This window comes from Paroedura picta, chromosome 5, assembly GCF_049243985.1.
Source record: "Paroedura picta isolate Pp20150507F chromosome 5, Ppicta_v3.0, whole genome shotgun sequence".
NCBI classification, from domain to species: domain Eukaryota; kingdom Metazoa; phylum Chordata; class Lepidosauria; order Squamata; family Gekkonidae; genus Paroedura; species Paroedura picta.
Window position 1 is genome coordinate 64,098,224 of NC_135373.1, and position 15,100 is coordinate 64,113,323.

Here is a 15,100-nt window from a genome sequence, read left to right on the forward strand (position 1 = left end):
CTCCAGACAACAGAAATCAGTTTTCCTGGATAAAATGGCTGCTTTGGACTGTGAATTCTATGTCATTATACCCTGCCGAGGACCCTCCCTCCCCAAATCTTGACCTTGGGCTCCACCCCAAATCTCCAGGAATTTCTCAACCCAGAGCTGGCAAATCTAATTAGGAGGGCAAGATTATTTGAAGTCAGGGACTGGGAAAACAATATCACAGCATCAGCAGTATTCTAGATTGATTCCTAGAGAATCCCCCTAGAGTATCATCACACACACACACATAATTTCTTCCTACTGCTCTACTAAGCAGCAGTGTGGGCCAGAGTGTGGGCACTGTAGTACATAACTAGAAAGCCAGGCTCAAGGATAGGGTTACCAGGTCCATCCTGGCCACCAGTGGGTGATGGAGGATAAGGTGGCCAGATCCAAATTGGGAAATTTCCAATTTGGGGGTGGAGCCTAGGGAGACCTCAGTGCCATAGAGTCCATCCTTGAAAAAATTCATTTTCACCAGGGAGCTGATCTCTGTAGTCTGGAGATGAGCTGTAATTCCAGGGCAATCCGCGGGTTCCACCTAGAAGTTGGCATCCCTATTACAGAATTCTTCCCAATAGTTTGAATTTGGAAACCCTAAACCCAGCATGTACATTCATAGATCTTTAGACACCTAGAATATACTGAATATCCACTACAAGGCAGGGATGTGCACTTGATGATGTAGCCTTTTCTATGTCCCTCCATGCAGTAACGTTGGCAACCATTAGAGCCAATAGGTGTACATCACAGGGCAATCTTAATGAGGTTATCCCATTTTAGAGCCATTAAAATCCTTAGACTGGAGTTGTATTTAAGATCGGATTGCAAATCTGATGTTGTACATTAATCGCTCTTGCTAGATTTGGAGCCTAGAAGCTTAAGTCTGACAATGTTAATTCAGATCCTGAGTAGAGTAAGGAGAATGACATGGTTCTCTGACTAGATTCTTAAGGCAAAGAGAAAATATGGAATCAGAGAACTTGTTATGACTTACCCAGCCACATATTTACCCTAAAGCTTTGCCACCCTAGAAATCTGGCATAAGAAAATCCATCTGCTAACTATTCCTTATGTAAGAAGAATGCTAGAAATGTGGCATGTTTGAGCTGAGCTCCATTGGCAAGAGATTTTTAATGAGTGAACAGAGCACATTAATATTCATATTATGAGCAAAGCTAAAATTATGGGCCAACAAGACTGCCCACAGTAAGCAAGTAAGAATGCTTGTTGATTTCAGGCCAACCCACCTGAGTCTGGCTGTCTACAGAAAACTCTCCCTGCCTTGATTGCCACTGGTATGCAATAAATCCTGAGCAAAGTCATTTTCAGCATGCCAACACAACTATCCAATGTTATGCAACTATCCATTGCAATGGCAGGCTAAAAATGAAATAAAGCTCAGGATGTGCCGTTAGCTTTCCTCAGTCTTAGGCTTGCCATTTGTCAGCTAATACTGGGCAACTCCACAAATCAATAAAGGAATAAGGAAAAAATGGAGTGGAAGCATCAGTGGTGATGCTCTAGGAATTTCCCCAATTTTAGATTCAACTTCCTGGTACAGGAGAAACAAGAATAAGGTCATATTTCACTAGACAGTAAAGAAAGCATTGGATATATTTGCTTAGCAGCAATGTTGGGTAGTATTTCAAGTTCATGTATTCTAAATTTGGATCTAACACATTTCTATTATATTTCAAGTTTTGTATTTAGTTCTTCATGCTGCTGTTCCTCTTTTTTTGAAGACTACAGACACACCTTACTGGATATGGTGCTAGCGTTGCATTGGAGCAATCATTTCATGCAGGATTGTCTTGTCAGTGCAGGAAAAGCCTGCTGTAAATGACGGTGGATGCAGCCACAGAGAACACAGTGAAACAGAATGGAGATCAGTTCCAGAGGGCCTGCCATCGGAAAACAAGGAATAAACCTATGAACCCTGAAGTCATGTGTACACAGGTGGCATAACAGAAGAAGAAAAGGAGAAAGAGCTGGGTTTTTGTACCCCATTTTGCAGTACCTGAAGGAAGTGGTTTACAATCACCTACCCTTCCTCTCCCCACAACACCTTGTGAGGTGGGTAAAGCTAAGAGAGCTCAGAGAACTGAGACTAGGCCAAAAGTCATCCTTCTGGCTACATGTGGAGGACTGGGGAATTAAACCTAGTTCTCCAGATTAGAAGCTGCCATTCTTAACCACTACACCAAGTTGACTATAGAGATAATATTAATAATACTAGGGTAGTGGGATGAAAAGGTCTTCGGGGGGAGGTGGGATATAAATACAATAATAATACTAATAATAATAACAATAACAACAACAACAACAACAACAACAACAAGAAACAGCAGTTACAAATTCATATGTAACAAAAATACCCAAAAAGTTAAAAAGTTTAACTGATGTATTGAAGCATAAGGTTTCACCAGCTGGAGCCCACTTCATCAGGGTTGATTCTGCACTTAATTTGCTTATTCTATTGTGGATCCTGCTGAATTCAGATCAATTTGAACTTGGGTCTTCCTTTACCCCCCCCCCATTGAAACAGAAAAGTGTTCTGCATGTGATTATGGAAGCTCAGAAGGGGGGGAACCAAGCTCAGCAGGAGCCTCTTTCTTTTCTTGAAGGGAGGGGGAGAGGATTGGTGACAGCAGAGGAGGGGGAATAAATCCAAGAGGAAAATCTCTGCCGAGAGAAGTTAGGGCTTCCCTTTTAAGGGAACGAGGAAACCTCTGAACTGACATCCTCGCCAATCAGGGCTTTTCTACAGTGTTGGAGGCTCAGCAGCAAGTTATTTTGGGAAAAGCAGAGAGCTGCACCTTTACTGATGCAGCTTTTCAAATATTGAGGGTTATATCCACTCCAGGATATCACAGGGGAAAGGTAGGGTCACTCCGGATCAATCATGCATGTTGCAGACGAAAAATTTAAATCATCCAAAATCAAAATGGAAATCGCATTCAGTGCCGACCGCAGGGACTGAATTGACCTGGGATTGGAATAAAAGCTCTGTGCAGATTCAGCCCAGATTCATAAGGAAAACCTCTATCATGGAAGATATATGTATTATGTGCCACAAGTCATAGCTAACTTACGGTGACCTCAAGCAAGATGCTTTCAGAAGGATACATATGAAAGGATGTTTGGGTCACCTGCTTACCCTGGTGGAAGAGCCAAAACTCATCTGCCCCGTTCATGGGTCCCACAGATACTGAGAGCCAAAAGAATCACACTGACGACAAGCAGTAGTAAAAAGAGTGTATTTGAAAAGACATGCTAAGGTTACAACAGTACAAGGCTGTTAGGTAAAGGTATCTTGAAAGAGTTCCAAGGAAAAACCCTAACCGTCTCTCTCCCCCACCTAACTGGGGGGTGAGCATAGTCTAAAAGTCCTATTATCTCTGGAAATACTGTACCCTTTCTCCCCAAATCTGGTGTTTATTCCAGCAAGGCCCTTATGGTTGGAAGGGATCCCACAATGCATCTGGCAAACAAAGAAAATGCCCAGCTTTTTATATTTAGCACATGCTTTGATATACCAGCGTCAGGGCAACTAGGAAGACAAATGACTCAAACCAGATGGTCGCCATAACATTCAGGTGTGAAAAGAGTAATCTTAATGCTATCAGAGATCCAGCCTAGATGTTACCAGGCAGTTTGGTCAGAAATGAACTGTTAGGACCTATGCAACGGCAAAATAGCATACTGCCCTCACAACATACATGCTTCTTTTGCATTTTTTCCTGCAAAATGTAAGTATATCACCTGTCTATGCAAACAGATAACTCCTGCCAAGTGGCCTGCTCCTTTCTTATAGCCACAGGTGATGTTAGCAAGGCAAAAAACAAGGCAAACTGGAAATTAGCAGCACTTTTACTCCCTGAGAGAGAAAGAGCCATCTATCAGGTAAGAAGAACAGATATCAATGGAGATCTTTTCATGGAGGTAGGAGAGAAGGCCTAACTTTAATTGGATCAGGACTTACACTAGGCAAGTTCTATTAGCACCCATTCTGGTATACATTTTGGTCCTCCAACAGTTGTCGTGGTTGTCTAGCCTGTAGAAAGACTGGGATGGTAAGCATTTGTATTCAGACTGATGGTGAGGGGGGGACAAGTTTAAGAGATCCCTATGCTTAAGCGACCTGTAAAAGTTTCCTGCATGTAGTATGTTCCTGTAGTTTTATTCTTTCTTCTCTTTCCAATGCCTCCATCAAATATCTGTACTTTACAAATCTAGCCAAACAAGTGTCCTTTCTAATCCAGTTGTGTTTACTCTGATAGGTACTCTTCCAAGGTCCCAAAGAGGGACTTTCCCCAGCCCTGTTTTGGCTAGAAGTATCAGGAGTTGAACTTGAGACCTTTAGCCAGAAAAAATGAAATATCCTGTTCTACTCTAGCCACTCCTATATCTTATGAAACATAGATAGAAGAGATAGTTGGTTGTTGGGTAAGGTTTGCACTGGATAGATATTTCCATAGTGTATGGACTGGAATTGATTTATAAGGTATATGCAGTAAAAATATTATACAGATTATGGCTATTGTTTTCCAGAAAAGGTGGCTAGCTGTGATACATGCACTATGAAATTGGAAAGCAGCTTCCAACAATAAGTAACATTAATTGGATTAACAGTTAACTGAATCTTCCAACATTAAAGTGTTATGTGAACTGAACTACACAACTGCTTGAAGAGCCTCTTGTGGCGCAAAGTGGTAAGGCAGCGATATGCTGTCTGGAGCTGTCTGTCCATGAGGTTGGGAGTTCGATCCCAGCAGCCGGCTCAAGGTTGACTCAGCCTTCCATCCTTCCGAGGTCGGTAAAATGAGTACCCAGCTTGCTGGGGGGTAAACGGTAATGACTGGGGAAGGCACTGGCAAACCACCCCGTATTGAGTCTGCCATGAAAAGGCTGGAGGGCGTCACCCCAGGGGTCAGACATGACTCGGTGCTTGCACAAGGGATACCTTTACCTTTACACAACTGCTCATTGATAAGAATCATATGCCACGGTTAGTCCTCAAGGTGAATTGTCCCTCAGTGTGTGAATACAGAGCCCCAGGCTGCATGGCCCGTCCACATTATTCACATCTTCTTATATGAAGACGCTCAACAAAAGGCTAGCTCACATTCTGCTTTCAGTCACTCTGTGGTAATGTGGAGTATCCAACATGTCCTTTCAGAGACCATAGTAATTCCTATGACTGAAATGTTTAACTCTGTTATCATAGTGCTCATGTGAGAGGTTCACTCCTGTGACTGAAGGCACATCAGCACAGTTTATTTTATGTGGGAAAGCATGTGTTTTAGGTTTGCTTTCAGGCACCTCTAGCTTAGAAGGATCTCATGAACAAGAGCTGTGAGAGATTTGGGCCTTGAAGGTCAATGGTCACAGATGGAGCAATGCATTAATTTAGTCAAACTACAGATTACCTTAAATGTCACACCATTAATCTCCTAGAAATGTTCAGGCAAAAGAAGTTTATGATGTGATAGTCTAGGAAAACTGCAGCTAGCATACTGACAGGGAATTGCTGTGTCATGCTCTTGTTTTAACTACACATTGTAATTCTATTCAATTTCTCACATAAAAACCCCGCAATAAAATAGTAAAACCATGAACCCCTTAAAACCATTTCCTCCCAAGCAGAGAAATATTAAACCTCACCTTCTCCCCCCCCCCCTCAACAGCTTCCCATTAGTGCCTCAGAGGAGATATTCATGGGGGAGCCTGCTACCATGTCTAAACCAAGGAGGAGCTTCTGATCTCAACTGCCCTGGCCTTGACCAAATGCCTGATGGAAGAGCTCCATCTTGCAGGCCCTGCGGAACTGTGAAAGTTCCACCAGGTTGGGGCCAGAACCAAAAAGGCCCTGGCCCAGGTCAAGGCCATGTGTTCTTCTTGTGGGCCAACAGATTAGCACCCACAGAGCACAAGGGGGGCATAAGGCAATATGCGGTCCCTCAGTTATGTGGGACCCAGAATGACCCTTCGGGTGAGGACATTCAATATAATATGGCATTTTGTGTTCATCCAGTCTTGGCCAAAATAAAGCCATAGGACTTTCCTACAAGTGGCCACTCATGGAACTACAGCACAAGTAACACAGGAACTTGGTGAGTTAGATCTCTGGCACAATGTAAAGTTCTGATCTTGCAGGATTCCTCAGTGAGATGCCAGCTAGCTATAAGCTTAATTTTGTTGCTGTGCTGTAGTTCAGCTCACACTGTTTAAAACCTGCTACTGGTTTTAATTTGGCTTCATTTGCATGTTATTTTGTTTTTTGCTGCTGATCTTAGTTGTTGTATTTGTTATTTCACTGCTATTTATTGATGGACATGTTATTTCTTGATATAAACTAACACAGGTATAGATAAAGAGAAATAGGGTATACATATAACAAATAAATGAGAGCTGCTGTACCATAGAGGTGAAATGTTACATCAGAATCTGGGACAACCAGGTTTGAATCCCTGCTTTGCCATGGACGTTTACTGAGTGAAACTGAGCCCATCCATCACAACCTCTCATCCTAACCTACCCCACAAGTTTGTTCTTCTTGTGGCGGGGGGAGTAAAACCTAGGAGAGGAAAGCAGGGTGAAAAACCACTTTGGAGGAAAATATGATATAAATAATAAAATGAACGGTTAAGCTATGGAACCGATTCATGGTTCAAGATCATATTTCTTCCATTAATCACCTGAGATAGAAAAGATTAATAGCTATTCCAAAACAGCTTCTTTTTGCCTACCAGTCTCTGCATTATTTATGGAGGAACTTGGTACACCACAATTCAGAAAAAGGAGGAAGTTGAGGGGAAATTTAGAAACATTCAGGGCTTAGGGATGAAAAGGGGAATGAAATTCAAGAAATTTGGACAGCGTGGAGTTAATTTCAAATCATACTTCATTAAACAATATGCTAAGGCAAGGTATTAAATATGTATTTTTGTTCTGATTCATGCTGCATAGAATTATGTTAGCAAGTAAAGGCAACGTCAATTAGTCTGCTTTTAAAAGATAGTTCTAGGCAGATAAAGCAAAACCAATTTAAGTTAGGGTATTCCTTGGTGATCTGCAAAGTGCAGGTAACTGGCAAAGAATAAGTGAAGCAAAAATGCTTAAGGAGCCTGAAGGTACTTAGATGTGGTATGAACCAATGCAAGGTCAGTGGCAATGGGTACACCGTGTCTTCATACCTGAATTTCTGCATAGCTGTGTTGTGATAAAGCAAAAAGGTCAATAGAGACAGAGGACTGATCTATTATTTTGTCTGTGATGCAATAGAAGCATGAAGATTTGAAAAGTGATAAATGTTCTCACAGAGAAGATTCTAAAGCAAATTCTGCTGTACATGTTTACCCTTGTCTAAAAAGAGGGGATGAAACAATCAACTGTACAGGACATTTCTCTAATAGTCATTCCGGAAGCTGAAAATGTAAGTGTGATTTGAAATGCATTCAATATTCCAATACACTTGTTGTGGGATGTTGCTTTGACCAGTTCATGAACTAAAATGTTCCAGGCCAAGCATGAACAGTTCTGAAGTACACATGAACATACAAAGCTACCATATGGTGGGTTGAATCAAGCCAGCTTTTACACTGATGAAAAAGGGAGGAGAGAGTCCCTTCAGACCACTGAATCATTGTTTGAATGCTATGCTATGAATCATGGGGCCTGCAAAGATGACATGTATGTACCATGGGAGATGGTATAAGGAAGATAAGATTAGTTGCTATTAGGTGGGGACAAAAACTATCTTGATCCAACCCACTGAGACGTCTTCTACACAAGGATTTGACTGGGATCACTGCTTCGTTGAGTGCAGGTCTAATTTCTGCTTCCATTTGAAATTGGTCCCAGTTTGGGGCGGTCCCATGTCTGTCATAACTCAGAACCCCAATTGGCCCACAGCCAGGAAATGCAGACAAATCCACATTCCATTTTTTGCTGTGGGATCCAAGAGTGGGTATGTCAGGGAAGTGTATGTATGTAAGGGGGAAAACTTGGGCCATCCTCAATCAGGGCATTGTTCCAACCCTCCCCCCTAGCATCACTTCTGCCAACTCTCCCCCACCTTCTTTTCTTCTCCCAGGCATCCAAAGCATGGCTCCATGGCTGTGGAGCCGCAAGAAAGATTTTTTTAACACTGTTATCAAATTATTATACAATGACAGTATTAAAAATATAAAAAATGTTCCCCATGCCTCTCCTAGGCTTCCATACCTCCCCCAGATACTATCTTGCTAAAATTAGTTTGGGGTTTACTAGACACAGTGACATTGTGGACACTGAGTCACTTTTTGTGTTAAAATATATTGTTTACCTAACTGTTCTCTGGTGAGAAATGGGTGTATGTTTCTTTAAATGGAGAATGTGGCAGGCAAAGTGGCTCCATGGTAGGCCATTGGCTCTTGAGCTGGGGATGGGGCTGCAGCTCCTCTTCCAGAGTGAATGATGGGACAGAAAAGCCAGGAAGTCACTGACAAGGGCCTCACTCCAGGGGACCATTGTGGCCCAACTCTCTGGTAGAGGGGAGGACTGTCAGGGGCAGCCACAGAATAGACTGATGGGGGATCCTGGAAAAGGCCAGGGGGGTGATCTGCAGCTTGGAGGACTCAGCTAGCTCAAGCGGTCCTTGAGCTGTGAAGGCCCGAGAGAGGTGCAGGAATATTTTTTTTTAAATGAACACTGTCATTGTGTAATAATGCAATAACAGTGTTTAAAAAAGAGAGAGAGCAGACTGGATGGAGTGCAGGCCAGACAGGCAGGCAAGAGGGAGGACTGCACCCAGATCCCAGCTGCAGCCCCTGCCCCCTGTCCATTACATTAAAGGGAACAAAAGAATTACATTTCAAACAAGAGGGGGGAGAGTTGCAAGAAAGAGAATCGAAAGTGGCAGAAGTGCCAAAAAACTCAAAAATAATAAAGCAGAGGGAAGTCTTTACTTCCTGTCCCACTACTCCTGGTGGCAAACAGGGGGTGGGGCAAGGGCTTCCCATGTGATAGTAGGAAGAATCAGGGTGACTATCAGGGGGCAGCACAGCAGAACATCCTCCATGTGGTAGACGTCCAGGTTAGATCATGGGGTCTCAAGGTCATATCGCCTACCACAGATCCTGTAGATCAGTGGTCCCCAACCCCCGGTCCAGGGACCGGTGCCGGCTCGTAGATCAGTCAGTACCGGGCCGCGGCTCCTCCATGGCTGCTGCCTCGGGGGCTGCCCTGCCACTCTGCTGCCAGCTCACCTTTGGTGCTCTCCAGCGGCCGCCATGGCTCGGGCTCCCCCTCTGCATGTCTACTGGTAGCACCCCCCAGTGGGCGGTGGGAAGTCAGGGGTGCCGGTGGGAAAGCAAGTGCAGCGGCAACGTCCCTTGGCAAAAGACTAACCCCCCCCCCAGACCTCAGTAAAATTGTCAAGCGTTGACTGGTCCCTGGTGATAAAAAGGGTGGAGACCACTGCTGTAGATGCCAGGGACTGAAAATGGGGCCTTCTTCATACAAAGTCACAACCCCACATTCTCAGTCTCACTTACTTCATACAATGTATGAACCAAATTATGATAGGTTCATTCAGCCTAACTTCCAATGATCACAGGAATTACCTTTTCTTCTGAGTGATGAACATTCCAAGATATCTTGCATTTGTTCAACCAATTAATGCCAGAGGCTTCACCTCTACTAAAGCACTATAACATTCATTATGAATGAAACAGTATTGTCCTGTTGTCCTCTCAAGAGCTTATGTGCATGCTTTTCTTGCATAGGATTGTTTTTAGTTGCATAGAGAGACAGTCAGCAGGAAATTTATATCAACACACACCACAGAAAATGGCATGCAGGAAAGATGTGAGAAGTAATGCCAGTAACATTCAGGGCCTTTCCACACGCCATAAATATATTGAAATGCTCACTTGGTGACGATACTACATTTTTGGCGTTTCACATGAGGTCGCCCACATCCACAATCCAAGCCCCAAACCGCTAGCAACATCCTCCATTTTAAAGAGCTAGCTGGGGAATCGCATAAAGCTACAGCAGGCCACACGCTAAAGAAATGTATGGAGGTGAAGAAGTACTGTCTCTGCCTCCAATGCCCCACCCTTATACACTCCTCCCTCTCCCTTCTCCCAGGGATGGGTTTTTTTAATCAAACTGGCTGGAGCAACTAATAGGTGTACTACCGTGCAGGCAAAGCAAAAATATTTTCCCCCAAGTTGTCACACAAAGCGTGCCTCTCTAGAGTCCCGCCCCCCCCCCCAAATCAGGAACAAGATTTCTTTTTTCAGTATCAAGACTTGTGAGTCCATAGTGGGTGGCTTTAAAAAGCACTATGCATCTATGATTAGATGCATAGGTGTTTCAACGGAGAAGGATTTAATTTTTTTTTTAATTAGCAGACATCATGGGCCCTTTAAAAGGTTGAAAAAGGGAATTGGTTGGCTGGCTTGATTGACAGGCGGAAGAGAGTTGCATGTAAAGCGTATTGCTTTCTTCCACCATTTCAAGCAGGCATGCAGAGTGCAAGGAGCGCAAAAAGGTGGCAGACAGAAGCAAGACAGACAGAAGGCGAGGAATTATTTTTAGCACTAGGCCATTACACTGGTGTAATGCTTTTTTTTAGATGTGTAGAAATGCCCTCAGATATCCTTCCTAGAGAATCTCTCAATTCAGATTTGCAATAAAGCAGGTACACACCAAAAAGAAAAATTCACAGGTATATTACAGCTGTGCACACACACTGAAATTGCATACCACTGTGCAATTCTAAATCTTCCTTTAAAAAACACCCTCTTTGTGAATGATTATTTTCTTCAACTCCCTTACATTACATTCCAGCATTTTAGTACTTTTCTATTTGTTGAATTAATTAGGCACGCTTAGCTCCAGGTCTGCAGCCAATCTTCAGTGAAGCTCTGTTCATTCCAGGCAGTACCAATTTGTAAGATCTCAAACTTCTGAGCCAACTAGTGCTCTCTGCATCTTTACAGCTACATGACAGATCGGTATACATCAGCTAGACACACACACACACAATCCCCCAGTTGTTTGTATTGCCAGGTGAACCTGTAGCAAAGGTTAAGAGGCTGCAGCTATGTCAGATAAGGAGAGAACGCCCTCCTGGTTTGTTGTCTGTTCTTTGGGAGAGGGAAATCCCAGCTTAGATGTTTCTGCTTCCTCCTTTACTCTTTGAAATTCTTCAACTAGAAGAGGGGAAAAATGAAATGGTTCATGTTTCTTGGTGTGTCTCATCTGAATACAGGAGAAGACTTTAGTTTTCATTTACTGTAGCCCAGAATATGATGAGAAACGCCTTTTATTTCTTGGACTAATCTACAGCCATGTGAGTTACACAAGGATGTAATTAAAATCAGGGAATTTCCCTACTGGTTTCATTTCTGAAGAGCATTAAGTAATGAATTTTCAGTGACAAAAACCCGGAATTAACCCAGTTTCTTCACTGCAACACCTCAGAGGATGGCTGCCTTTGTTAGCTTAAACAAGTATTTGAGTTTAAATTGTGTCAGTTTGTTACAGAATCATAGTAAAAAGCATAGTGTTCCATTTCAAACTAAAACAGGCTGCCTAAAAAGCGATCTACAGAGCACAGAGAGTAATCTGAGCACATCCTCAGACTAAAATTCTTTTGGAACTATTTGCTGCTTAGGTTTTTTTTAATTTATTTATTAATTTGATTTATAGACCACTGCTCCCAGCAATCTGGTTCGCAGCGGTTAACAATAAAACATCAGAACAATTTAAAATACCCCATAAAACAATAATAAAATCCCCCAAAATTACAAGGAAAATTATCATTAAGATGCAATAATAATAAGATATAGAACTTTTCCCCCAAAGACTAAAAACTGCAGTCTCAGGTATGGTTAGCAATGCTCTGGATGTAGGTTGGGTAAATTGTTATCATCTGGGTCTGGTCTAGCACCAGGCCCAGGAAGCCAGGGGGAGGGAAGACCCAATCAAATACCCTGTGGACTTCAACCCAGCCTCAACCAAACACCTGGTGGAAGAGCTGCATTTTGCAGGCCCTGAGGAACCTTGAAAGCTCCATCAGGACCTGCAGCTCTTCTGGGAGATCATTCCACCAGGTAGAGGCCAGGACTGAAAAACCTGGTCCTGGTTGTGGCCACATGAACTTCCCAGGGCCCCAGGACTATCATCAGATTTGTACCCACATAGCGGAAGGCCCTGCGGGGAGCATAAGGAGGTAAGCAGTCCCATAAGTAAGTAGGGCCTAAGCCACGTATAGCCTTAAAGGTCAAGACCAATACCTTGAACTTGATCTGGGAGCAGACTGGCAACCAATGTAACTGTCTCAGCAAAGGCCAGACATGAGCCCTCCAAGGTGACTTAGTGAGGACTCGTGCAGCCGCATTCTGTAAGAGCTGCAGTTTCCGGGTTAAGGACAAGGGTAGGCCCTCGTAGATAAAGTGGGTAGTCCTCTTTGACAGAAATTTTTGCATACAGCATCGTTCTGTTTGTGAAGATATACCTGCATCTACTTACGGGTATATAGTTGTTACGTATTCTGTTCTAAATTTTGCCTTTCAAAAACAACCAGCTGCCCTGGATCTCCCTGGGTCCAGTTGATGGCCCTGTGGGTCCTGGATGACATGAGAGGCAGAAGTCATACCTGTAGACTTCTCCCTCACCATTAGCCCATGTGGCACGACCAGTAACGCAAGAGCTCACCTCAGTAGTTTAAGCAGAAAATCTGCTCTGTTTGCCAAGAAAAATGTTCTGAGGCACTGTTGTTTGGCATGCATGCTTAAGGTTGCCTACCTCATTCTATGTCTGTTTCATGTGAAAGTTTTCTACTGATTCTGGTCTACAGCATTCTTTCCTCCAAGCTTTCTTACAACATTTTCCATTTATTGTCCTTCTGTGATTTACATGTTATTTTTCAGTGCTTTCTCAAACCACCACTGATCCAATTGGAGAAAGCATGGAGCAGTCATACGAAAGCCTCAGAAGGACCACAACTTTAGAAATGACTCATGAAAGAAGCCCAGAGAAAAAAACTACTGCAGCTAAGCACCCAAGCCATGGGAACAACTCCATGGGGGGGGGGGACCTAAGCAATGTCTCACAGAGTCCATTTCCCTGTGCATCACTCAACATGCATGTGTATAAAACAGACATTACAGATTTCTCACAATGGAGACTGCAACATAGCACTTGGTAGCCCCAAAACACAACAATACAAGTAAAACACTTAGCTGAGAAGAACAGAGTAGTGAGCATACTGGTGCATTAGCCCAGAGATATCATTCACTTTAAAGCTGTACCTTTTACATAGTCTTTTACGCACAAAAAGGTGGTCTATTTCCAGACAGGCATAAACTTCTGCCAAGCCATTACTATCTATTTCTGTACCTTCCATGACGATAACAATATAGCCTTGCTTTGGTGCTGGAAATGACTATCAAGTTGCAGGCAACTTATGGTGACCCCACAGGGTTTTTAAGGCAAGAGATGAACAGTGGTGGTTTCTCATTGCTGGCCTCTGTGTAACATATCTAGACTTCCTTGATGACCCCCCTTCCAAGTATCAACCAGGGCCAACCCTGCCTAACTTCCAAGATCTCTTGAGGTTAGGTTAGCCTGGGCCATCCAAGTCAGGACAAAGCTGGATTTACCCCATCTATTTTAATCCAGATTGTGTTTAACCATTGGCCAACCATTTCTACTATTCTCCCCCTCCCATATATTTTGTTTGCAGTACCCAGATAAGAAACTCCAAAGTCTTGTTTTATGAGTAACCAAATGATACTATTGCAACATTCATTCAAACTACTAACCCTGAAGTAATTCAAAATCTGTGTTTGGTTAGATGCAATGTGATTCTTCTGCTAAGTCTATTACCAACATTGGGGGGGGGGGAATTTAAAAACACAAACTACACAATACATTCTATCAGGACAACAAAGTGACACATGATTGCCAACTTATTCCAGCAAAGAAAGTTTCCTTGGAGAGAACAAACTTACTTCCCAAAAAGCAAGTATCCTTCAACAAGCCCACAGTCCCTTGTTTAACAGGAGAGAGCCACTAAATCAGGGGTGGACTGGCCCTTTCCCTTATTAAAGTCTGTTCCTGGTGGGCTACTACCCAGGAGGCTCTTTGGGGACCAGGGGCAAGCTAAGGGCTGCAAAGCAGACAGTGCTACAGGATCCATACCTCTTGGACTCAGGCCATGGTGATGGTGGCTCCAGGTGGAGACTTCTGTAACTGAGTTTACACCCATTATGGTTATCACAGCACTGGCCCCAATCATGTGGAACCTATGACGCTGCTGGCTCCATAGGAGTTGCTTAGCTCACACTGGATCCAACATACTACATTGCCAACATTTTTAATACATTGGGGAAATATTCATTATCTGTGAATATAGTCTATCAGACGTTGCACATCATAGTTTCCAGATTTGGAAGAAAACACTTTTATAGCATCCAAGTAATCTATATTTCAAAATATATTTTCTACATTTGCAATCCCCATTTCAAAATAGCTACATTTCAAAATATGTTTTCAAGAAATATGAATCACATAATGCATTCATATATAGTCAGGGGACTTCTCTGAGATACTTGTAGTTTACTTCCTCCCTCCACTCCAAACCCAGGGCTAGTGGCAGCATACTCTGAAGTGGAGCACCTGCCAAGGCCCAGGTCTTCTGATGAGGCCCACTACCACCGTCCTTCGCTGGCTCTGTCTTCTGTAGCCCTTCTACTTGTTATATGCCCTTCCACCACAAACATTCCTAGCTGTACACACTGCTCAACTTAGTCAGGGTGAGCAGTGGGAGGACTGGCAGATGAGCAAGTGGTTGGGGGAAAGGATAGATAGGTAGTGAGGGGGAGAATTCAGGCAGGTGGAAAGGGAGGTAGGGGCCCAATGGGAAGCAGAGGAAGTGGAGGGTCCCACTGGAACTCTCTGCCTGGGGCCCACTGAACCCTGAAACGAGGCCTGCTGGATCCTTAAGACCTAGTTCTACAGTGGTAAATCCTGTATATTTAAAAATGAAGTTGCTAGCATTTCAGATGCAAAC

At 43.3% G+C, this 15,100-nt stretch overlaps 2 protein-coding genes across 4 annotated transcripts in view; both read right to left on the reverse strand.

Annotated features, from left to right (window-relative positions):
* IL17REL (interleukin 17 receptor E like) overlaps nt 1-15,100 on the reverse strand; it is a 49,330-nt gene that overhangs the window by 32,211 nt on the left and 2,019 nt on the right. The window lies entirely within an intron of this gene.
* Nucleotides 10,802-15,100, reverse strand: part of TTLL8 (tubulin tyrosine ligase like 8) — a 40,665-nt gene continuing 36,366 nt past the window's right edge. The window contains exon 15 of the mRNA XM_077338284.1: nt 10,802-11,234. Coding sequence (XP_077194399.1) covers nt 11,110-11,234 — 125 coding nt within the window. The 3' untranslated portion in view covers nt 10,802-11,109. The remainder of the gene's footprint in view (nt 11,235-15,100) is intronic.